At 39.5% G+C, this 24,449-nt stretch overlaps 2 protein-coding genes across 2 annotated transcripts; one reads left to right on the forward strand and one right to left on the reverse strand.

The window, feature by feature from the left end:
• Window positions 1–1,061: 1,061 nt before the first annotated feature.
• On the reverse strand, window positions 1,062–11,261 carry LOC124146779 (receptor-binding cancer antigen expressed on SiSo cells-like). The gene is made up of 5 exons (XM_046517233.2): window positions 11,112–11,261; window positions 7,502–7,703; window positions 6,009–6,191; window positions 5,597–5,683; window positions 1,062–4,088 (listed from the first exon to the last, which is right to left on the reverse strand). Exons 2-5 carry the CDS (start codon window positions 7,688–7,690, stop codon window positions 3,876–3,878), a joined length of 672 nt encoding a protein of 223 aa, XP_046373189.2. The 5' UTR covers window positions 7,691–7,703; window positions 11,112–11,261; the 3' UTR covers window positions 1,062–3,875.
• LOC124146780 (protein LKAAEAR1-like) lies at window positions 11,253–24,439 on the forward strand. The gene is made up of 7 exons (XM_046517236.2): window positions 11,253–11,386; window positions 14,746–14,847; window positions 15,211–15,293; window positions 17,825–17,896; window positions 18,910–18,967; window positions 20,880–21,002; window positions 23,263–24,439. Exons 1-7 carry the CDS (start codon window positions 11,381–11,383, stop codon window positions 23,323–23,325), a joined length of 507 nt encoding a protein of 168 aa, XP_046373192.1. The 5' UTR covers window positions 11,253–11,380; the 3' UTR covers window positions 23,326–24,439.
• Window positions 24,440–24,449: the final 10 nt, after the last annotated feature.

Below are 24,449 nucleotides of genomic sequence, written 5' to 3' on the forward strand. Positions count from 1 at the left end.
GTTTACCACTTCGGTGAAACACACGAGCAGGGTTATGGTGCTGATAAACCTAGAAATATAATGGGGGAGAACCGGGATTCGAACCCACAATCATAGGTTTCTGGTGTGCCCAAGGGACGCAACTCTGCACAGCGAATCACGGTGCCTAGACGACAGGGTCACCCGTGCCCCCACAAGCAAACTCAAAAAAGGCCCAATAATAGCTATTAAAGTAATAGCTTATCCATATGACTAACACTTACGTTCATGCAAGTTTTGGACATAATGAAGTAAGATAGAATTGTTAGTTTATTTCAACTCACTTTTGATCAGTATTTGTGTGAGTTGGGTTCAACACAGCTATAACAGTATTCCAGGTATATCAGGATGTGTCAGCTCAATGTGGGAGGAAAGCCTTTAAACCATGGACCAACAGGGCACAACACAGAGATTCTTTTGAAAAAAATATTTTATCGAATGCCAGATTTCTCGTATAAATAACTGCAGACATAGCTGATTTCACAATTTTAAGTAATGACATGTTTCGTCCACTTTCTTCATAACACAAAACCTCTACTACATTGGAGAAAAAGTTCTCATAGACATTCTCTGATGTTCCATAAAAACCCAAACAAGTGCTTTTACACCACAGCTATCAACTATGAAGTGCTGCTGCAAAATGATATTCTACTGCTGCCATGGTTATACTGAAAACTGGCACCTACTGTGAGTGAGTGAGTTTGGTTTTAGCAATATTCCAGCAATATCACAGCGAGGGACACCAGAAATGGGCTTCACACATTGTACCCAAGTCAGGAATCGAACCCGGGTCTTCAGCGTCACAAGCAAACACTGTAACTACTAGGCCACCTGACTGCCCCGCCACCTACCGTGAGTGACACTGAAATGAACTGTGGTCTTAGATCTGAGTGCTAATAGTGTAAAGGCTATGAACAGACAAACGGATGACAAATCATGGCTAATCATATAATCTCACTTTGACTGTCATGATAAGCTCATGGAAACAACACATTTTCATAACATGATAAACTTTTACCAATAGTAAAATAAGGTATTACCTCTAAAGAGAAAATTCTTTTATTAAATACCCATCATTTATCAAATTTTACCACAGTAATATACAATGTATATAAATATTTCATTCACCAAATTATGCGAACTGTCAAATGCCTGATTCTGCTCGATGTTTCAGCACTGTGGAGACCATTAGCAGGGGTAGAGCAGGGGTACAGACACCGAACAAAGCATGTGCTGTTCCATGTCTTAATGTCATTTCATCTGCTGCTTACAATAGTTCTGATAGACTTCTGCAATGGGAAAGCTCTCACTGACAGCAGTCATAAACTGAACAATGAAAATAGGGCTCATGGATATTTTGGGGGTATTTTTTGCAGTGAACTGACCACACAATTTCATAAAAATATCCCCCCAATATTAATGATCCTCAGTTTGTTTTGTTCAGTAAATATTATACCTGGAAAATAAAGCAACAATATTTTCCTGCCTTTCTGAGGCTTCATCATCATCATGTTCATTTGGCCACTTTGAATCATTTCAAGACAGAATCTGACAAAACCAACCATTAACATCATAAACAAAAAAACAAAACAAAAGACTTACTTCAATTTCAAGAGACATGATAAATATATGATTGTGTCATGATATTTCTACATTCAGAGACTAAATGGCTTCAGTGCCTGAGCATGACACAAGGGCAGTACATCTGTCTACATCAGGAACAGCCCTCCAAGCATATGACATGACACAAGGGCAGTACAACTGTCTACATCAGGAACAGCCCTCCCAGCATCTGACATGACACAAGGGCAGTACAACTGTCTACATCAGGAACAGCCCTCCCAGCATCTGACATGACACAAGGGCAGTACAAGTGTCTACATCAGGAACAGCCCTCTCAGCATCTGACATAACACAAGGGCAGTACAACTGTCTACATCAGGAACAGCCCTCCCAGCATCTGACATGACACAAGGGCAGTATAACTGTCTACATCAGGAACAGCCCTCCCAGCATATGACATGACACAAGGGCAGTATAACTGTCTACATCAGGAACAGCCCACCCAGCATATGACACGACACAAGGGCAGTACATCTGTCTCCATCAGGAACAGCCCTCCAAGCATCTGACGTGACACAAGGGCAGTACAACTGTCTACATCAGGAACAGCCCACCCAGCATATGACACTACACAAGGGGGTACAACTGTCTACATCAGGAACAGCACTCTGAACGTCCTGACATGACACAAACATTACTAGTGAGTGAGTGAGTAGGGTTTTATACCGCTTTTAGCATATTCCAGCAATATCATGGTAGGGGACACCAGAAATGGGCTTCACACATTGTACCCATATGGGGAATCGAACCTGGGCCTTCGAAGTGACGAGTGAATGCATTAACCACTAGGGTACTCCACCGCCTCACACACCTTATTAGGACAGTTACAATTCACCAAAACACTGGTGAAACGCCATACTTTGTGCTTCAGGTCAGGTATTGATATAAAACATCACATATTCATGACATGTTATATGGTATGAGAATGAAATGTAAAATACAATATTATGATGGTACAAAATTTAAAATAAATTGAAACATACATTTCTAAACTTATACCTGTTGTCATTCTCTTTGATGATGTAAGTCTGCAATGCAGCATGGCCACCTTACTAACAGGGCTCCAGATAATGTCTTAAGCCACTGAGTATTTATTCAGTGAAAAGTTATCATTCACAGTAGGTAAAGACATCTTTCTGTATGTATTCAATATGTTTTAACTCCCTTGGGTCCATTGGCTATCTTTACAAAAATGAGTAGACTTTTCTTAAAGATAATTCTGGTGACTTCTAATTTGTATCAGTTCGCAAGAAGCCCTAAGTGTGAAACATGTCATCTTCCCGAGGCAAGGGAGTTCACTGACTGTAAAAAACCAGTTTCCACCCTTGCGGAACTAGGCTGTAATTTCTGAACTCGATCGTAGTACCACCAGTGGCTATTATGAGTTATGTCCCTTCTATGTCCCTCCTATTGACCAGTCAGTGACCTGTGTGGCCAATTAACAATAACAGAGAAGTGGCACCTTTCTTATGTTTTTTTCACTATTTACTGCAATACAGTTCATGTTGTGTGATGCGTGCATTCAATCAGAGAAAAAAGATCTGTATAGAAATATAGGAAAATACATTACAGGTAATTACGTTGTTACATTTATTGTGTTTTTGACATTTTTCATACATGTTTGTGTGCAAGCAGCTTAAAGATTAATTGGGTAATGGTGCTCTATCTTATGTATTTAATGCAAATATGAAGCCTATCTGGAGTTCTGAACTATTTAGATATGTATTGTATCTCATCAAAATGTATTGTTAAGTCCGACAGGGTACAACCACATGCAATAGCCCGTGTCCACTGCCTCCACCTGTAGCAACTGTCAGCAACCATGGCCCCCAGCAGTATCCATGGCAACACAGCAGGTTCACCAAGACATGCAGGGGGTGCTAGAAGATGCCTTACAACATGGGAAATGTTGCCTAACCTAACTTAACATTACACATGCAATTAAACACTGAGATACATAAACACTCTTTGGATCGGTTCCAAGGCAGCTCCATGCCTGACTCATACCAGACACAAACACATCTAAAAAGTCATTCAACTATTCCGAAAACAGCACATCAACATTAAACATGATGATTATGTCACTAAAACACAGATTACAACAAGATGTACCACATAATGAGATAATGTCCAACACCCATCCCACACTGTATGTCCTTAGCATGTCCACTGCATGTCCACTGTACCCAGGAAATCCTCCACATAACCCCATGGTGACCACACTGGACACTGCATCATGACAACCTGACCGCCATCATGTGACTGTCTCTTTTCTGGCCACCTTTCATATCCCTCTCGTGTTTTTTCCGCTGCTGCTCCATCGTCCTCTCCTGGCGTTCGAGTCGCCTCTTCTCCTTCATGGCGGCATCTGCCTGCCAGGACAGGTCCTCCTGAGACTCGTCCCCCCAGGCGTTTCCCCCGTCCTCCCAGCTGCCTAGCTCCGAGCCCTGCAAAATACACCATGACATACAGCGACATACAGAGCACTTGTCTTGACACCAGTCCTGGGCTTTTTCAGATCAACGCACATTGCCCTTGTCGCTCTGCTCCACAGCATGGACAACCACATGGACAATCAGGGATGAAAAACCTGCATATGTCTGTGATAAGTGATAGACCTATCAATGGAGTAATGATATTCCCTCTGTCACTATGAATCACACTTATTACAACGTAAACACATGCACTGACATATACCATGATACAACATTTGTGTTACTACAAACAGGTGAGATTGATGGTGTTACTACATACAGGTGTCAGATGGATGGTGTTACTACATACAGGTGTCAGATGGATGGTGTTACTACATACAGGTGTCAGACTGATGGTGTTACTACATACAGGTGTAAGATGGATGGTGGTACTACATATAGGTGTCAGATTGATGGTGTTACTACATACAGGTGTCAGATTGATGGTGTTACTACATATAGGTGTCAGACTGATGGTGTTACTACATATAGGTGTCAGATGGATGGTGGTACTACATATAGGTGTCAGACTGATGGTGTTACTACAAACAGGTGTCAGATTGATGGTGTTACTGCATACAGGTGTCAGATTGATGGTGTTACTACATATAGGTGTCAGACTGATGGTGTTACTACATACAGGTGTCAGACTGATGGTGTTACTACATACAGGTGTCAGACTGATGGTGTTACTACAAACAGGTGTCAGATTGATGGTGTTACTACATACAGGTGTCAGACTGATGGTGCTACTACAAGCAGGTGTCAGACTGACAGTGTTACTACATACGGTGTAAGACTGATGGTGTTACTACATACAGGTGTTAGACTGATGGTGTTACTACATACAGGTGTTAGACTGATGGTGTTACTACATACAGGTGTTAGACTGATGGTGTTACTACATACAGGTGTTAGACTGACAGTGTTACTACATACGGATGTAAGACTGATGCTGTTACTATATACAGGTGTAAGACTGATGGTGTTACTGCATACAGGTGTAAGACTGATGGTGTTACTGCATACAGGTGTAAGACTGATGGTGTTACTGCATACAGGTGTAAGACTGATGGTGTTACTGCATACAGGTGTAAGACTGATGGTGTTACTACATACGGATGTAAGACTGATGGTGTTACTACATACAGGTGTTAGACTGATGGTGTTACTACATACGGATGTAAGACTGATGGTGTTACTGCATACAGGTGTAAGACTGATGGTGTTACTGCATACAGGTGTAAGACTGATGGTGTTACTGCATATAGGTGTCAGACTGATGGTGTTACTGCATACAGGTGTAAGACTGATGGTGTTACTACATACAGGTGTAAGACTGATGGTGTTACTACATACAGGTGTTAGACTGACAGTGTTACTACATACGGGTGTAAGACTGATGCTGTTACTATATACAGGTGTCAGATTGATGGTGTTACTACATGTGGGTCTGAGACTGTGTTGGTATTTATACATACAGGTATGGGGATATCAGATGACACTGCTAGCCTGTTGGAGATTGCTGTCTTGTTGATACTAGGTTCATCTTTCTTCTTCAGTAATATCTAAAAACAAAAAAGAATGAATACAAACTTGAATGCATGCAGACAGTTGCCATTTGGGCACATCGTCTCTCGCTTGCTGAAAATCTTATAATGATTTTCTCTACGAATCCAGATACAGAAGACTGATTTTTGTATGTTGACACAAGCGAGTTGGTTTTGCCTGGCTATCAAACTTTACTCTTTTTTACATAAGAAATGTCTTCAGTATCAATCGCATCTAAATCCATCCACATCCACATCCACAGCCCCAGTTTTATTCATTCCCCCATGGTCCACAGGAGAAATTAGTTTCCACCCCGTCAACACTGTTCATTTGATAACCCACCTTTGGTGCTTTTTTAAAATCTGGTGTGAGGTCCTGGAAGTAATCTACCTCAGGCTCCGGCTCTGGTTCTGACAAGCGCTTTTGTCGATAGTTACTCGCTGTCACATGACCTGTCATGTGTCCGGTGTGACTCTTGCGACTTGTGTCCTCTATTCCCCAGCTGTCCCACGACTGAAGCTCTGTCTGTGGATCAAACATGGAACACTGAGTTGACTTCTGTTTTTTGTTTGTTTGTTGTTTGTTGTTTAACACCGCACTCAGCAATATTCCCGCTATATGCCGCCGGTCTTAAACATAATCGAGTCTGGACCAGACAATCCAGTGTTTGACATCATGAGCATCGATCCACCCAATTGGGATACGATGACATGCATCAACTAAGTCAGCGAGCCTGACCACCCGATCCCGTTAGTCTCCCCTTACGACAAGCATAGTCGCCTTTTATGGCAGGCATGGGTTGCTGAAGACCTATTCTACCCGGATCTTCACGGGTCGAGTTGACTTCTACAGCACTGGTGACTGCAGCTAGGAATTTGAGGTGAGGTAAATTAGGGATTACCGTTGCGTTCAAGATTATTTCAGTCATAGAGTGATGTGCATGCAGGTGTGGGGCTGCTTGTACTAGTGCGGACTACAACTAGTCCTATAGAACTAGCCCGCTGAGATACCATGCCACAGTTTCACAAGAATACCCCACTCACACACAGTATACAGACTCTAAGCTGACCAGTCCTTGTTTCATCAGCATAATGCCAAGTGACAGACAGGGTAACAAGTACTATCTTTTAACATCATTTCGTATGACCTGACCAGGGGATAGAACCACAGACCTCCCACGCTCTGGGCAGATGCTCTATCCACTCCACCACGGAGGTGGTCTCAGCTCACATAAGAGACTGACCAATCGATATTCTGGGGCTTCATTTGGGCTCATCAATGCTCATAGTTATAATCAAAAAAATATCTGGTTTTGCAGCTTTAGCAGAAAAAATATCCATCTTGTCTCCATACAAATCCCAGGATGTTGAGGGTTGAATGAACATAAAGGAGGACTGACATTATTAACATGGTAAAATCAAAAAAAAATCAAATTATTAGTATTATAAGAAAATGTAAACTTTGTAACTTAACATGCTTAAAGTGCACTGAAAATTTGTTCAAACAGAATTCCCTTTTTCTATTAGTGTGTCCAGCATACAAACAGTTAAGACAACTATAGATTAACGCTAAGTTTTACCTTCATTCAAACATAACTTTAACATTTTGATGTCATCGCCAACACTCAAACATTATTACTAATTTAACAAAACATTTGTTCTATGCAGATAGGGAAAGAAATATATGTCTAACAGTAATTATGTCTGTGCCTTAACGTTCGTACACAAAGGTCTGAGGCCTCAAAGTACTGAATAAATAAATCGCAAATAAATTAGATCAGTATGCAAGGTGACAAGGATCATGTTGACAGATGTCGAGGCTGTGCTGTGTCCTACCTCGCTGCTGTCCGGCACTGGCGTCATGTCAATAGTGGTGGAATCATATGTAGACAGGTGATTGCCAACAGGAATAATTCCCGAGTCAGAGTTTTTTCGTCGGCGACATACCAAACGCTTGAAAGGTGAAAATACTTTGAAGATGAGGCTAATCAACGTCTTGATGATGTTCCACGCCACACGAAGCATTGTGCATCAAGTCCTGAAACAAACAAAGCAACGATCTTGAAACACTTTATGAGTGAGTGAGTTGGGTTTAAGGGCGCTTCTTTTAACAGTATTCCTGTTACATCACTGCGTGTCAGCTTAATGTGTGAGGAAAGCCCAAAGTGATGCAGGTCTCAGATGTTTACCACTTCGGTGAAACCCACATAATCGGGCGGAACTAGGATTTGAACCCACAAAAAATAGGTGCCTAAGGGATGCATCTCTGGACATTGAATTGTGGTGTCTTTTCAAAAGGATTGGGCCACCCGTGCCCCCAAAACACTTTTAAGAGTATTCAATGAAACCTATGACAATGATGTGAGCATGAAGTGAAAAGAAATTGATCTTTTTGGAGAATAAACAATCAACGATGAGGAATTATGGACAATCTGATCCAAGTGAAAGAGTGCTGAAAGTGCTAAGCCTCTGGCAAGGGACTTTAGCACTCTTACATAAGTTTATCATCTAGCTGCGAGAGTTGAGTAGATTATTCGACATATTACTCATTGCCAATTTTAGAAAGAAACTATCAACCCTTCAGAGAGACTTCTCTATTGGTCAGATGACATAATGTTATCTGGTCAAGGCTGACTCCAAATGGACTGTTTGGACAAATTTGACTGAAGACTGATATCAACAGGACTTAAACCTACAACAAACAATACAAAGACCAAAATACAATACCATGACGGACTTAGCTTACTTTCCTTTATTTCACTGTTCAGCAATTAACTATGTTCCAGTTTCATTCTGGTGTACAAGACATGCAGGAAGCATTGTGAGGCCAAAACCCAAGGTACTCGTGTTTCTGGTGTTAACAGATATGGTCAGTAGGCATTTTTTAATAGATATGTTTTCATAATGTTAAATTTACACAGATTGCTTGTTTAGAACTGATGTTTGTGGTGTTGTTTTTCAAATTTAACCGTAAAAATTGTTACAGCAACAATGACATGTGGAAATATCCAAATTCTTTTTACAAATGTTAAATATTGGTTTCTTGGTGGCTGTTTCCAGCTGTGATAAAAACAGTTGGGTTGCAAGTGAAACAAGCGGTCGGTCAGGTTATCTGAACATGCTGAAAAACAAGTACGGTACTTGTATTTTGCCTGGATATGTAATCATGTTATTAATTGAAAATTGAAACTATTATCATGACAGATAATGTATATCATCAAAACTGGCCCTTGACACTGCATACTTAGACCCATACCTACTGTGATTTTTACTCCTTGAACAGAAAAGAGATGCCAGAGTATACATTCATTATAAATATCCCAGTCTACAATCAGGACTTCATAAAGATACAGATCATGATAGGGCTGTAAGTGAATTCGTAACCAAACCAAATCATAGCTATGGAGAATTTGTAGTTACTTCCAACTCGTAGACAAAATTAATGGTGAACTCCTAGACATATCCTATTTTATTACATATAAATATTGAAATTTTATGTGGCATATGTATTGCAAATCTCAAATTTAAAATCTTTTTATACAGATTCATGTGGAAGCTGTAATTAATCTCTTTCTCATCTTGGATTTTATGCACCTTCCCTAGGCAAGGGAGTTAACTGACTTTAAAAGTCCAGTTTCCACCCTTGCCAAACTAGGCTGCAATTATCCTTTTGGTTGGACTAACGAGTCTATACATAGTCCAATCAAAATCATGTAATGATATCGACATCCAGTTCACAAACAACATGGCAACTGCCATGCCGAATTCTTTCGATTGCACGATTTATGTGTCGTGTGTACTTTCAACTGGGCGTCGACACATATTTTCCAAATTGTGATATGATGCACTTTGCAAGGTGACATCCGTTTTATAACAATAAAGATCTTTAATATCGATGAGATCTTCTTGACTGGGTGCTGCCATTTTGTTTGAAGGAATTGCAAATGATATATGAGAGGTGGAATATGATTGGCCAGTAGGGGGAACAAAAGAATAGAAGGGGCAAAACTCGTAATAGCCACTGGGGGTGCTATGATCAAGCCCAGAAATTCCAGCCTAGTTCGGCAATGGTGGAAACTGGACTTTTAAAGTCAGTGAACTCATTGCCCCGGGAAGATGGGATCTAGGGGAAATCCAATACTCCACTCACCAATTGTCCTTCTCGGCTTGGACATACATAACAAATTATTTATTCATAATAATGGATCCTGCAAAAGATATACTAATATTTCTCATATTTTGTATTGAATTTATTTTAAAAAAGAGCCTTCCTAAGAAAAAACTCAGAAACTGTTCTTGAGGTAAACGACTGACATGGATAGTAATTATCATTCAATTCTGATACTGTTGTTGAGGTAAGTGAAAGACATGGAAAGTAATTATTAGTACTTATTGTCATTCAATTCCAATATAAACAATGTGTCTATGAATTCATTCAAGGTTTGTCTTCGAATACACAATAAATTGAGTCTACAAGCTGGGAGTGGTTATGAATTCACCTTTTCCCCCATGCCAACCTGTAAAGTTAGGCAAACCAGCCAGAGGACGATAACATGCACAACAGTCCATGTCACTGGAGTACAATGACACATGTTCAGCTAGATCAGCCATACTAACCACCCAATCCTCAATAATCACGTTGTTGTTTGTTGTCTAACGCCACACTCAGCAATATTCCAGCTATTTGATGGTGGCTTGTAAATAATTGAGTCAGGGCCAGAGAATCTAGTGACTGACATCATGAGAATCGATCTACTCAATTGGGTTACGATGACATGCATCAACCAAGTCTGCGAGCCTGACCACCCGATCCCATCTTACGGCAAGCATGGGTTGTTGAAGACCTGGTCTCATCCGGATCTTCGCAGGTTTATTAATCATGTCATACAACCACAATGGACATAGAATATGGCATCATGTTTCATGGGGATCTATACAAAATATTGAATGGCAAAAGAGCACAAACCACAGGACTTCTAAAATTCATGCATATTCATCGTCCAAACCACCCTTTAACTCTCAAGTGAGTTGGTGAGTGAATATTGTTTAATGCCGCATAAGCAGATTTGCAGCTATTTGTGGCAATTGTCCGAATGAATACGCGTGAATTTCGCTAAACAGTCCTGTGCATCAACTACCATCTGACTACAGCATGTAGGCCTACATAAACCTGTCTTTGAATACATCCTGTATTGAAACGTGAAAATAATGTGTCCTAGGATTAATTGTTTTCAAGACGATGATTGCTAATATATAATCTATAATTATGACAGGTACTGTAATGTTCCCTCCCTTTCCATCAACTAATGATGTTATTATTGACTGATCGCCATCCAACACGGGCACAAGTTTGGGTTTGTTTATGAAAGCGACATAGTTGCGGCTGCCATGATGAATGTTTTCAATATCGCCATTGACCAACCTGATGTATCACGCAGTAACTTACAGTATATCACAAGCGTGCCCACGGTTTAAGTGAAAACATCGGGAGATAAATCAGAAAGTCATGTTGAAATATGTTTGCCTGCGAAACGTGAAACGAAAACGTTCACAAATGAGAGTTACTTCCCTTGATCTCGTGTGCCATCGAAAACTATCGCGTGAAGTCCGTGTATTGTTGCTAAACAACAGTAAACAAGATGGCGACGATGTAGGAAATCCCGCGGTTGACAGAAAAATAATATTCTCTTGCATCAGATTGTTGCAGATCTCAAGATGCCGGTGAATAGTTTATTGATTGTTTATTGTTAATCTCTCGTAAGACTTTTGCAAATGTTGAGTTTTCTTTGAAGAGACAACATGTTGATCATGTTTAATTTATTTCATATTTGTATGCTGAATGCTCCGAAAGTCCTCATTAGGCCTAATGGTTGAAATTCGACCCTTTCGTGAAACAGACTCAATTATTGATCTAAAATGGCATGACAACAACTGTCATAAATTGATTTTCTAAAACAGTCCGGTTTTATGTCCTTATACCATAAAATCTTTGTTTACATTAGTATGGTTTACTTAAGAATTGACTCACTTTGTGTGAGTTCATCAACAAAAATTATTCGGATTTCCATTTCTGAAAACACTCGGTGGCTGTCGTAAAGTTTGTCATACACGGAAAAGTCTGACAAGACAAGTATAATTTGATCAATATAGCATTTATGTCTACTTTGGTTTTACCTCCATTCAGAGAGATGTAACATTGTGATGTCACAATGGCACAGGAGCGGTCGGGTAGCCTAGTGGTTAAAGCGTTCGCTCGTCACGCCGAAGACCCCGGGTTCGATTCCCGACATGGGTACAATATGTGAAGCCCATTTCTAGTGTCCCCCGCTGTGATATTGCTGGAATATTGCTAAAAGCGGCGTAAAACCATACTCACTCACTCACTCACTCACTCACAATGGCACAATGATGTCACTATAATTTGGTGTTAATTATGTCAATGTACCCATGAAATCGCTGTTGTAGTTTCATTACATCTATAACTTTTCAAATATGCAGAGTTTTTGCGAGTTTTTCCTATCTTCTGGTTGACTTTATATAGCAAATGCGCAAAAGAAAATTGTCTGTATTATTTTACAGAATAAGTTTCAGTTCAAGACACCATACATAAATTAAATAACGTCAAGTAAGGCATTATGACTATGAATTATGTATAATGAATATTCACAGACTTTAAGCTTTTATATATGCCATTTACTCTTTAACTGAAATATAATTTAATGCACCATCATTCCAAATATTTTATACAAATGTTTAAATTTCTCTTTAGATCAATCTATCTTCAAATCACTGCATGGTAAATGCAGGCAACAGTTCAGTATATAAGTTAGTGATTTCAATCTAGTACTTCTAAACATTCAATTTCATCATGTTCCTTCATTTATGTTGTAAAGATTAGATGTAAATTAGGCCTTCCCTTAGAATACAGTACCACAAACTTTTCAAACACATGACAATACCCTATGAAGTAATTTGTAGTATTTAGTTGCTAGTCAAACCAGCAAAACAATGCCCTGTGAGTCATCGAGTGTGCATAAGCTCCTCCCAGTGATCTATCATCTCTACTAAATATAGCCTGCGGCTGCACATTTTATAGCAAGCGCTAGTTTACGAAAGCACTTTTATTTTTTATTTTGTTTTTCTCGTAATTCAAGTGGCTAAACTGATGATAAATGGGAACTAATATCCATATATATTTTTTTTTATTCATTATTTTTTATTATTATGCATAAGAATGCAGTTTATTAGGTATTATTATATTGGCGCTGAACACATCCAAATGTCGCCGGTGTTAGGGTAGGTTACTCATTACCCGTTTAGTGGCTATTAGATTACCCTGAACTCTATCCTCAGCCCTTGGATCCACCCGACAAATAATTAAATTCGATGTAATTCATGCGTACCTGCGAGTTCAACGTCTGACGCCAAGAGACATTTTCAGTTCCCACCATATCGGCTCATTCCTCACCACTTGGTATCTTGTAGATTACAGAATGAGACAAGTGTGCCAAATGGTATCAGGATCACTCGTAAGTGTCCGTAGACTAAAGTCACGAGACACCCTGCCTTCTTGTAACCTTCGTAAGTGTCCGTCACCTATTCGACCCTTTTCGTTCAGTTCCTCAACGGTGTAGACATGACTAAGTAAATCTGCACTTAATTCAACAGTGTGGATGTAGCTCAGTTGGTTAGCAGTCAGGCTAACAATCCGAAGGTCGCGAGTTCGCGTCTGATGGATTCTCACAAAAACTGGTTGCATGTCTTTGAGACATGTGACCTTCGGCAGAGATCATCCTCACGAGAAGTTGTAGCACTGTATTCTAAAGGTGCTCCGTAAATTAATGTATATATGACATGAATAGTTTTGCTATAATAGTATATGTACCTACAAAAAAATACTTGAAAAATGACATAAAAAGAAACAGGCGTTTGAAGTCACGTCAAGTGAGGTCACAGCAATGTTGACCTACCTAGAGTTCCTCAAGAACCTTTCACTTCATCTCCTTGTTATTTCAGAAAGAGTAAGCAGGGTACTGTTTTCATAGTTCCCTTAATGTTTATTATCAAGGGGTGTCCGGTAGCCTAGTGGTTCAAGCCTTCGCTCGTCTCACCGAAGTCCCGGGTTCAATTCCCTGCATGGGTACAATATGTGAAGCCCATTTCTGGTGTCCTCCGCTGTGATATTGCTGGAATATTGCTAAAAGCGGCATAAACCAAACTCACTCGCTCACACGTTTATTATCATTCTTTGATAACAGAATCAATGTTCTTCATTGGAGAGATACATCAATGACTTGACAAATAACAACTCAGTTTTTTCACAAAAGTCATGTTGAATCCTGTAGCGGTACATCCAGCTGATGCCTCTATACCATCACATGTGGCAGTCATTTTAGTCACTTGTCATCAGGATGATATATAAAGGAGCAGCTTAACCTTAACCATGTTAGCCATCATGCTGGATGATAGTCTTAGCTCTTGCATCTTACACTCACCTCATCAACATGCTCCTTAATGGTGACAGTAATACATCTCTTGCAAAGGGTGGAACACTAGCTTGAGGCTCTCCTTCATGATGACAGTAACCCAAGACACAAGATTTTAAACATCAATGAATTAAACTTTTCAGGCAACTTGGGCCTGGATCAGTGCACATATGAAGCCATTATTTATTTGTACAAAGTGAATAAGAAATAAGTCGACTTCCTCTTCCTTTTAGTAAACTTTATTCTTTACATATGGATTAAGTCGACGAAAATAAGTTTTACTGAGGGTTTGTACTAGTTTTAAAATTGCAGAGTAAGAGAATGAAGTTTGTTTTAGCCCACAATCAGCAATAGCCATATTCCAGCTATATCGTGGGGTAAATAATCAATTCAGGCAGACCAGTGGTTGATAGCATGAGTGACAGTCTACTTCATCTTCAATCAGCCAGGTCTGCCATTGTTACCAGCCAAGCTTTGGGTCTGCTGAACCAGATTCACCTGAGGGACTATAGTAGGAGACTGTGAGCAGCATGTAGTTATCTACTGAAGGAGGAGTTACATATATTTTTTATCAATGCTGTATGTTGCTCCCAGGACTCTCAACCACCTGCTGAGAGGTCTGAAAGGAACAGGAAAAAGTTGTCTCCCTTTGAGCTGAAAAAACTATCCCCTCAAGAAAGAAGCAGATATCTCGCAGTAAGTTTTCTCTCTGCTTTGTTCTGTAAGTACTGGCCTGAAGAGCAATGGGTTACATTTGGATACAATCCACATTAAAGTTTTTGTATATAATAAAAACTATGAACACATTGAACTGAATTAATTTTACCTTTGTCTATCCACTTTCCACTGAAAACTCTCAACCTTCTGAGTGTATTGATAGTTTATGTAATTCATAGAGAAACAACATCTAATTAATTTGATGTTAACAAATTTGGTGTTACCAAACATACGTTACATAATTACATGACATTTCATGATGTTTCAAGAAAAGAACTATTTCTCATTCCACCAATGGGGTGATGTCTCTTGGTTGCCTTGACGACCTGCCACTTGTTTCAGTATGAGGAACCCCCAAAGCATGTGAGTGAGGCCGTGAGTGCCACACATAAGAGGCTTGTAGAGCTGAAGAAAGCCAGGATCAGGTTGGTACTGAACTTGCATCCCACTTCAGTCATACATCATTGATCAGAATCCCACTTCAGTCATACATCATCGATCAGAATCCCACTTCAGTCATACATCATTGATCAGAATCCCACTTCAGTCATACATCTTTGTTCATCATCCCACTTCAGCCATACATCATCAATCAGAATCCCACTTCAGTCTTACATCATTGTTAAGCATCCCATTCAGTCATACATCTTTGTTCATCATCCCATTCAATCATACATCTTTGTTCATCATCTCATTCAGTCATACATCATCGATCAGAATCCCACTTCAGTCATACATCATCGATCAGAATCCCACTTCAGTCATACATCATCGATCAGAATCCCACTTCAGTCATACATCATCGGTCAGAATCCAACTTCAGTCATACATCATCGATCAGAATCCCACTTCAGTCATACATCATTGATCAGAATCCCACTTCAGTCATACATCATCGATCAGAATCCCACTTCAGTCATACATCATTGATCAGAATCCCACTTCAGTCATACATCATCGATCAGAATCCCACTTCAGTCATACATCATTGATCAGAATCCCACTTCAGTCATACATCATCGATCAGAATCCCACTTCAGTCATACATCATCGATCAGAATCCCACTTCAGTCATACATCATTGATCAGAATCCCACTTCAGTCATACATCATCGATCAGAATCCCACTTCAGCCATACATCATCGATCAGAATCCCACTTCAGCTATACATCATTGATCAGAATACCACTTGAGCCATACATCATCGATCAGAATCCCACTTCAGTCATACATCATTGATCAGAATCCCACTTCAGTCATACATCTTTGTTCATCATCTCATTCAGTCATACATCATTGATCAGAATCCCACTTCAGTCATACATCTTTGAGCCGCATCGCATTCAGTCATAAATCATTGATCAGAATCCCACTTCAGTCATACATCATCGATCAGAATCCCACTTCAGTCATACATCATCGATCAGAATCCCACTTCAGTCATACATCATCGATCAGAATCCCACTTCAGTCATACATCATTGATCAGAATCCCACTTGAGCCTTACATCATTGATCAGAATCCCACTTGAGCCATACATCATCGATCAGAATCCCACTTCAGCTATACATCATTGATCAGAATACCACTTGAGCCATACATCATCGATCAGAATCCCACTTCAGTCATACATCATTGATCAGAATCCCACTTCAGTCATACATCTTTGTTCATCATCTCATTCAGTCATACATCATTGATCAGAATCCCACTTCAGTCATACATCTTTAAGCCGCATCGCATTCAGTCATAAATCATTGATCAGAATCCCACTTCAGTCATACATCATCGATCAGAATCCCACTTCAGTCATACATCATTGATCAGAATCCCACTTTAGTCATACATCTTTGTTCATCATCTCATTCAGTCATACATAATGGATCAGAATCCCACTTCAGCCATATATCATCGATCAGAATCCCACTTCAGCCATACATCATCGATCAGAATCCCACTTCAGCCATACATCATCGATCAGAATCCCACTTGAGCCATACATCATTGATCAGAATCCCACTTCAGCCATACATCATCGATCAGAATCCCACTTCAGCCATGCATCATCGATCAGAATCCCACTTCAGCCATACATCATTGATCAGAATCCCACTTCAGCCATACATCATCGATCAGAATCCCACTTCAGCCATACATCATTGATCAAAATCCCACTTCAGCCATACATCATCAATCAGAATCCCACTTCAGTCTTACATCATTGTTCAGCATCCCATTCAGTGATACATCTTTGAGCGGCATCCCATTCAGGGATACATCAGCATCCAATGCATTTAGATCACATATTGATTGGGCATCCCACTTAGTTTATCTATCATTGATTGGGCATCCCACTTAGGCCATACATCATTAATTGGACATACGTACCACTCAGATCTTGTATCGATGATTGTTGCATGAATGAAATATCATTCTTTCATACAGACATATTTCTGTAAGCTGTCACAGAGACGACACCAGTTTTATATGTAGTGGTTGTTTGAAGAGGTTTACGTCTATACACAATACCGTATTCCACGTAATAAGCGCCCCGCTCTTATAAGCGCCCACGGCGATATTTGCTGATATATTAGCTAGTGAACAATCCCAATTAGCACCCCTTCTGATTGATCAATGTACAGTAGACTTATTTATTCGCGTATAATACGCACTCGTGTGTTATATGCACCCTTAATTATTGGGAATTAAATTCTGGAAAAATATATCTGTCGTACATAAACATTTCAGGCTGTCGGCATAAACCACGAAATTTATCTTTCAACTCTGTTTTTTTCACCAAAAAAATATTCTAATAAGAGCCCCCTATTTCTAATTTTGAGAGCGCCCTGGGCGCTTATTACGTCGAATACGGTAACAGTAATAGGATGAACCATATGTACAAAGGTATACGAGAATGTTCATGTGAATCAGTGCAGTTTCTGTCTTCATTTCAGAGACTCTGCTCCACCATCAGATAAAGAAGTTGAGGAGAAAAACAAATACGATAACTTAATAGGACAACTAAAGTGAGTTTTTGGTCTTTTTTATATCTATACCTTCCGCAGCCGCAAGCTGGTTGCTTATTTATCCAAAGAAATGTTCAAACAAGGAGACACGCCTGACCCAGAGGTCTATCTTTTAAACACACTGTGTATCCCTTAGCTTTGCACTACCATCTCTGTTGCCAAGTGGATAGAGCTTCTGCCCAGAGTATGGAAGATGGGTGGTTCAATCCCCTGGCTGTGTCATATCAAAAGATGTTTAAAGATGGTATTTAGCATTAAGGGGAGATAACAAGGGCTGGTCAGTTCAAAGCCGTGTGAGTGGGATATTGATGGTATTTCAGTTGGGTAGCATTATAAAACCAGAGAAGTACAAGCAGCCACACACACATGCATGTATAAGTTCCATCATCTTAAACACGACATTAAACCCAATTTCAAGGTGCACTGGTCGTGGTTTCAAATCCTGTGTTCACATGATTGGTAATCTGTAATTTAGCAGTGCAATACATATGTGTTTCCCCCAAGTTGTATATGTCAAGGACCATCAACACATTGGGCTTCCCTGCCTCAAAATGTGTTCAAGCTGTGATAGCTGAAAAAGCGTTCAAAGAGAAGACCCAATATCATCTACTCTAAGCCCTTAATGTTCTGAAATGCTCGTCAATTAGTTGTGTCATATGTGAGATGCCCCCTTCATCCCCTATTGTCTTACCCATCACCACACTCGGGTGAATTTGTACCTATAACAATTGGTGCTGGACAAGTAGGAAGACCCCCTCTTAACCCTCGAAAATCTGGGTGAGAACAGGTCTTCAGCAACCCATGCTTGCCGTAAAAGGCGACTACGCTTGTCGTAATTGCATGTCATCATTTCCCAACTGCGTGGATCGATGCTCATGATGTCAATCACTGGATTGTCTGGTCCGGACTCGATTATTTACAGACCACCATCATATAGCTGGAATATTGTTGAGTGCGGTGTTAAACAACAAACAAACAAACTAACAAGAAGAAGACATACTTTAATGTTTCAGGGCAGCAGAATCCAGGAATCGGTTAAGGATCATGAGACTGCGTTACCAAGCCAACAGGGTATGTCATCATTCCTGAAAGTCTCTGTCTATATTCTTCTGTTCAAATTGGACTTCTTTCTCATGTATGTAGTGCAAATCTTACCAGTTGGATCTCCAGTATTCGTCCTGTGTTTCATGTGGTTGCTACAGGTACTGTCTGGGGAGAGTAAACCCAATGGACATGTTATGATTAGGTGATTGAGATCATTTGACATCTGACTTGAAGATTTAAGTTGCATATTTATGTTGATGGAAACAAATTGAAAACTGGTGGAAGCTATATGATAAATATAGCAAGTTTTTTAAATAAGGATAAGAATTTATGGACGAACAACTTCTTTATTACAATTAAGAGCGACGTTTCGGTGTAGGTTCTAACACCGTTATCAAGCAAGTATTATACAGAGTGTGGTTGACAAGTATATATTCAAGTAGGAAGCAATGTTTATACAGTAGAGTAGATAACGGTATTGGAACCTACACCAAAACGTGGCTTAATTGTAATAAAGAAGTTGTTCATCCGTAAATTCTTATCCTTACTTAGTACTCCAACTTCTAAATGCCTATCAAAGAAGTTGAACAAGTTTTTTATCTTTGATATATGGTGATAGTGGAAGTGATATGATAGATGTAAAGCGTGTTATATCTTTGATATATTGTGGTAGTGGAAGTGATATAATAGATGTAAAGCGTGTTATTTCTTTGATATATTGTGGTAGTGGAAGTGATATGATAGATGTAAAGCGTGTTATATCTTTGATATATTGTGGTAGTGGAAGTGATATGATAGATGTAAAGCGTGTTATATCTTTGATATATTGTGGTAGTGGAAGTGATATGATAGATGTAAAGCGTGTTATATCTTTGATATATTGTGGTAGCGGAAGTGATATGATAGATGTAAAGGGTGTTATATCTTTGATATATTGTGGTAGCGGAAGTGATATGATAGATGTAAAGGGTGTTATATCTTTGATATATTGTGGTAGCGGAAGTGATATGATAGATGTAAAGGGTGTTATATCTTTGATATATTGTGGTAGCGGAAGTGATATGATAGATGTAAAGGGTGTTATATCTTTGATATATTGTGATAGCGGAAGTGATATGATAGATGTAAAGCGTGTTATATCTTTGATATATTGTGATAGTGGAAGTGATATGATAGATGTAAAGCGTGTTATATCTTTGATATATTGTGATAGTGGAAGTGATATGATAGATGTAAAGCGTGTTATATCTTTGATATATTGTGGTAGTGGAAGTGATATGATAGATGTAAAGCGTGTTATATCTTTGATATATTGTGGTAGTGGAAGTGATATGATAGATGTAAAGCGTGTTATATCTTTGATATATTGTGGTAGCGGAAGTGATATGATAGATGTAAAGGGTGTTATATCTTTGATATATTGTGGTAGCGGAAGTGATATGATAGATGTAAAGGGTGTTATATCTTTGATATATTGTGGTAGCGGAAGTGATATGATAGATGTAAAGGGTGTTATATCTTTGATATATTGTGGTAGCGGAAGTGATATGATAGATGTAAAGGGTGTTATATCTTTGATATATTGTGGTAGCGGAAGTGATATGATAGATGTAAAGGGTGTTATATCTTTGATATATTGTGGTAGCGGAAGTGATATGATAGATGTAAAGGGTGTTATATCTTTGATATATTGTGATAGTGGAAGTGATATGATAGATGTAAAGCGTGTTATATCTTTGATATATTGTGATAGTGGAAGTGATATGATAGATGTAAAGCGTGTTATATCTTTGATATATTGTGATAGTGGAAGTGATATGATAGATGTAAAGCGTGTTATATTTTTGGTATATGAAGCAGTGGAAGCAAGCGAATGGAAGTGATATGATAGATTAAGATTAAGGGGTTAAGATTAGTGAGGACCTGTTGAATGTTACAGGCCCAGGAAATCAGCCACTTGATCGCATGCCAGCCAGTGGCCTTGAAGGCTGTCCGACTCCAGGCCTTGCTGCCCCCATACCCAGACACCAAGGACCGGGGAGATCGCCTGGACAAACTAGATGTGAGTAGCACACCACAATGTCAGCAGTGAAACATTGTCTGTATTGTGGGTTGTGCAGTCCTCCAGTTGTTGTGCAGCAACTCCTGGTCAAATAGAGCCCTGGCACCTCATGCACCTCTTAATGACATCCATGTTCTCCCTTGTTTCTGCTCTCCCATCAATCCTTGATGACCATCTGGCTCCGGGTCAGAAAAAGTTTTATTTCAGTCCATTCACCCATTTGAATATATTGCATCCAACCTTGGAAAGAAATTTACAAATTTCACATGAAATATGAAATTGTATTTCAATGTAAGGATATTAGAATAAGGTGAGAGCCTTGTGTTTTACCTGTCTTTGGTGTCTCCGATTCCCCTGTCTTATAAGCTCTCCATGCCAACACAACGACCACTGCACCTTGAATATGACACAGTAATGATCAGATTGTGAACCATTGTTGCACAAACAACTTAACAAGCAAAGGATGTTTTTTCGCTATCTCTTTTTATATTCTTCTGCCTGTTAACTCTAAAGCTGAGTATTGACATGAAAAAGACACAAAATAATATGTATGACGGGGAACTGACTGGGGAGTGAGTGGTCAGGGTCTCAGACTTGTGTCACTTCCACGATGGCAGGGATCATCTCTGATTTGCCTGGCCCAGACTGTTAGTTACTGTCCACTGTGATACAGCTTGAATACTACTGACTGCAGTGTTAACTGTCTAATTGTGGACTAATGATTATATTATTGCCATAAGAGAAAAACGTAAAATGACATTTACCAATTGAATTCTAATTACCAGAATAGAAAGTAGCACTAGTGATAATTTCTTCCCTCACAGATTGTAAGGTTAGACAGATTAAGACTCAGGTGCTCTTGGTGTTTGTCATTTGGGTCACATGTGGTACCTGTACAATTTTAAACCAAGGCTTACAAAAATAAAAGGATTGGTTCTCAGGCAATGACATTTGAAAATATAGTGTGGGCGGGCGGTGGTATTTTTATTTTTGCTTGTTCAAACTAGTATATAACCAAATAAACAGTTGTGTACTATTAACCTGGAAAAGGGCCTCCCTACATAAACAAGCATACGAACTCATTGTTGCCTTGACCATAATACACGATGTGCAGTAATGCAGTGTGCATGTAAAGGGAAGTAACTGTGTGCTATTTTGGATCGCATTGTATTTAAGTATTAGGATTTTCATTTTTTTTTGAAAATGGAAATAAAAACGAAACATGCAGCAGACTTTTTGATGATGCGGGCGGTGCCTGAAAACCAAGACTATTATTTATTATCGGAATGAAGTACTGCAGCACATGCACTTCAAGAACAGTGCCACTTGAGCTGGTCATATCTCCAGATTTACACACCTTGGGTGTGGGTTTGTGAGCCTTAAGTGGAAAGTGAAACGTACTGTTTGCATGAACTACTTGGGTATACATGGGTTAGCCCTGGTGGAACTCTAGTCTAAGTCTGTGCTCAGAGACAGAGAGGTGTGACAGTGCTATATCAGGAGAGAAAGGAACAGTTGCAAGAACTCTTTGCCTCTTTGTTTGAGTATCTGTATCTTTATTTAAGTACCTACACTCATTACCTTTAGGGGGCACGGGTGGCCCAGTCGTCTAAGGCGCCGCGATTCGCTGTGCAGAGTTGCGTCCCTTGGGCACGCCAGAAACCTATGATTGTGGGTTCGAATCCCGGTTCGCCCGAATTATGTTTCTAGGTTTGTCAGCACCATACCCGTGCTCGTGGGTTTCACCGAAGTGGTAAACGTCTAAGACCTGCATCACTTCGGGCGTTCCTCCCACATAAAGCTGACACGCCGTGATATAACTGGAATACTGTTAAAAGCGGCGTTAAACCCAACTCACTCACTCACTCACTCATTACCTATATATCACAGTGTAAGCTCTAGTAGCCTAGTGGTTAAAGTGTTCGCTTGTCAGGCCGAAGTTCTGGGTTTGATTCCAGACATGGGTACAATGGGTGAAGCCCATTTCTGGTGTCCCCTGCCGTGATTTTGCTGGAATATTGCTAAAAGCAGTATAAAGCCATACTCACTCACTCACTCACTCACTCACTCACTCACTCAAAATCTGGATGGTCTGGACAGGCAGAGATTACCGGTATGTTAAAACGAGAAAGTTATTTCACCGTAACTGTTTTTAATGACATGCACAATGAGACTTTTTATGGCCTAATGCAGTAAACACAGACATATTGAGATGAGTTGCAGTGATGAAATTAAATTTTAACTGTTTTGGTTTTGTCAGAGAGACCGGGTGGAGCAATTGCTGGAGGACACAGAGGGTCTCCAGACCAACAGGATCCACTGATCTCTGTCTTCATCTGTCTCACATCATCATCAGGAGGGACTTGTTGGTGGGAAGATGGACGTGTTCGTTACCTTTCACAGATTGGTGTCATTACTTCGTCACTGCATGGCTGTGTTCATCATTTTGTTGTCACTGATCTCTCTTCATCATAGGAAACTAAAACAGATTTAATTCATATATTGAAATGACATTTTTGTCATCTTAATGTATATTCACACATATGTATTTTTAATATGTCACTTTTCGCTTATTATATGCCACTTTTAGGCATTTGAATTTTTGATTAGTTATATGTAACAAAATGCTGTTTATTTCTAGAAATTACTGAGGTACTTTTTTCTCTGTGAGATATTAGTCTATTCTTGTACAAACAATATGACTGCACGGTATAACTGGAACGCCAGTATACTGCAATACCCTTAACATATCATGCATTGTGCAAAAACTTCTGTAAAAAAATATAACAAGTTTTATTATTATTTGTATCGTTTAACCTAAACTCTACACCGAGATTCATTCACAAATGATTTTTCCCCTCCAAATTGATTGACAAAACGGGGGTAGTGATTTTTCTCACATTGTTATCTCCCCTGTATCCCTGACTACAAAACGACAGACATCGTTTGACCATGCTGATTTGCAAGATTTACTTTAGTATGTAGAAAATAGGATCTACATGTACAATCAGTGTCAATCACTGTCAAACACTTTAGCTCCCAATATATGGCAGTACATATCACAATATATTGCAGTACAATGTTTTGGCAGTACACAGCCCTAACAAAGGTATTGACAGTTTACTACATGAAGTTATTCAACCAAATTAACCTACAGTTGATTAGTTTCAGGATTGCTATTGGTCAGAATCCATGTCATGAACATTTGCCACATTGCCTGGTAGCAACACGGCGTGATGTCATGATACTGCCGCATGTCATGGCATGTGCTTGTCATCATTTGTATATTTAGCATGATTGTACAGAGCAATTGACAAAATATACAGAATATGTTTCATTTGTAATTTATGTACAGTAAATATTATTGATATGAAGGTATTGAAAAAATAGCTTGGATCATGTACTGTACAACTTCAAATAAATGTGTCACATGTTAACGGATGTGTT

Source organism: Haliotis rufescens, unplaced genomic scaffold (assembly GCF_023055435.1).
Source record: "Haliotis rufescens isolate VD_foot unplaced genomic scaffold, xgHalRufe1.0.p SCAF_1, whole genome shotgun sequence".
NCBI classification, from domain to species: Eukaryota; Metazoa; Mollusca; class Gastropoda; order Lepetellida; family Haliotidae; genus Haliotis; species Haliotis rufescens.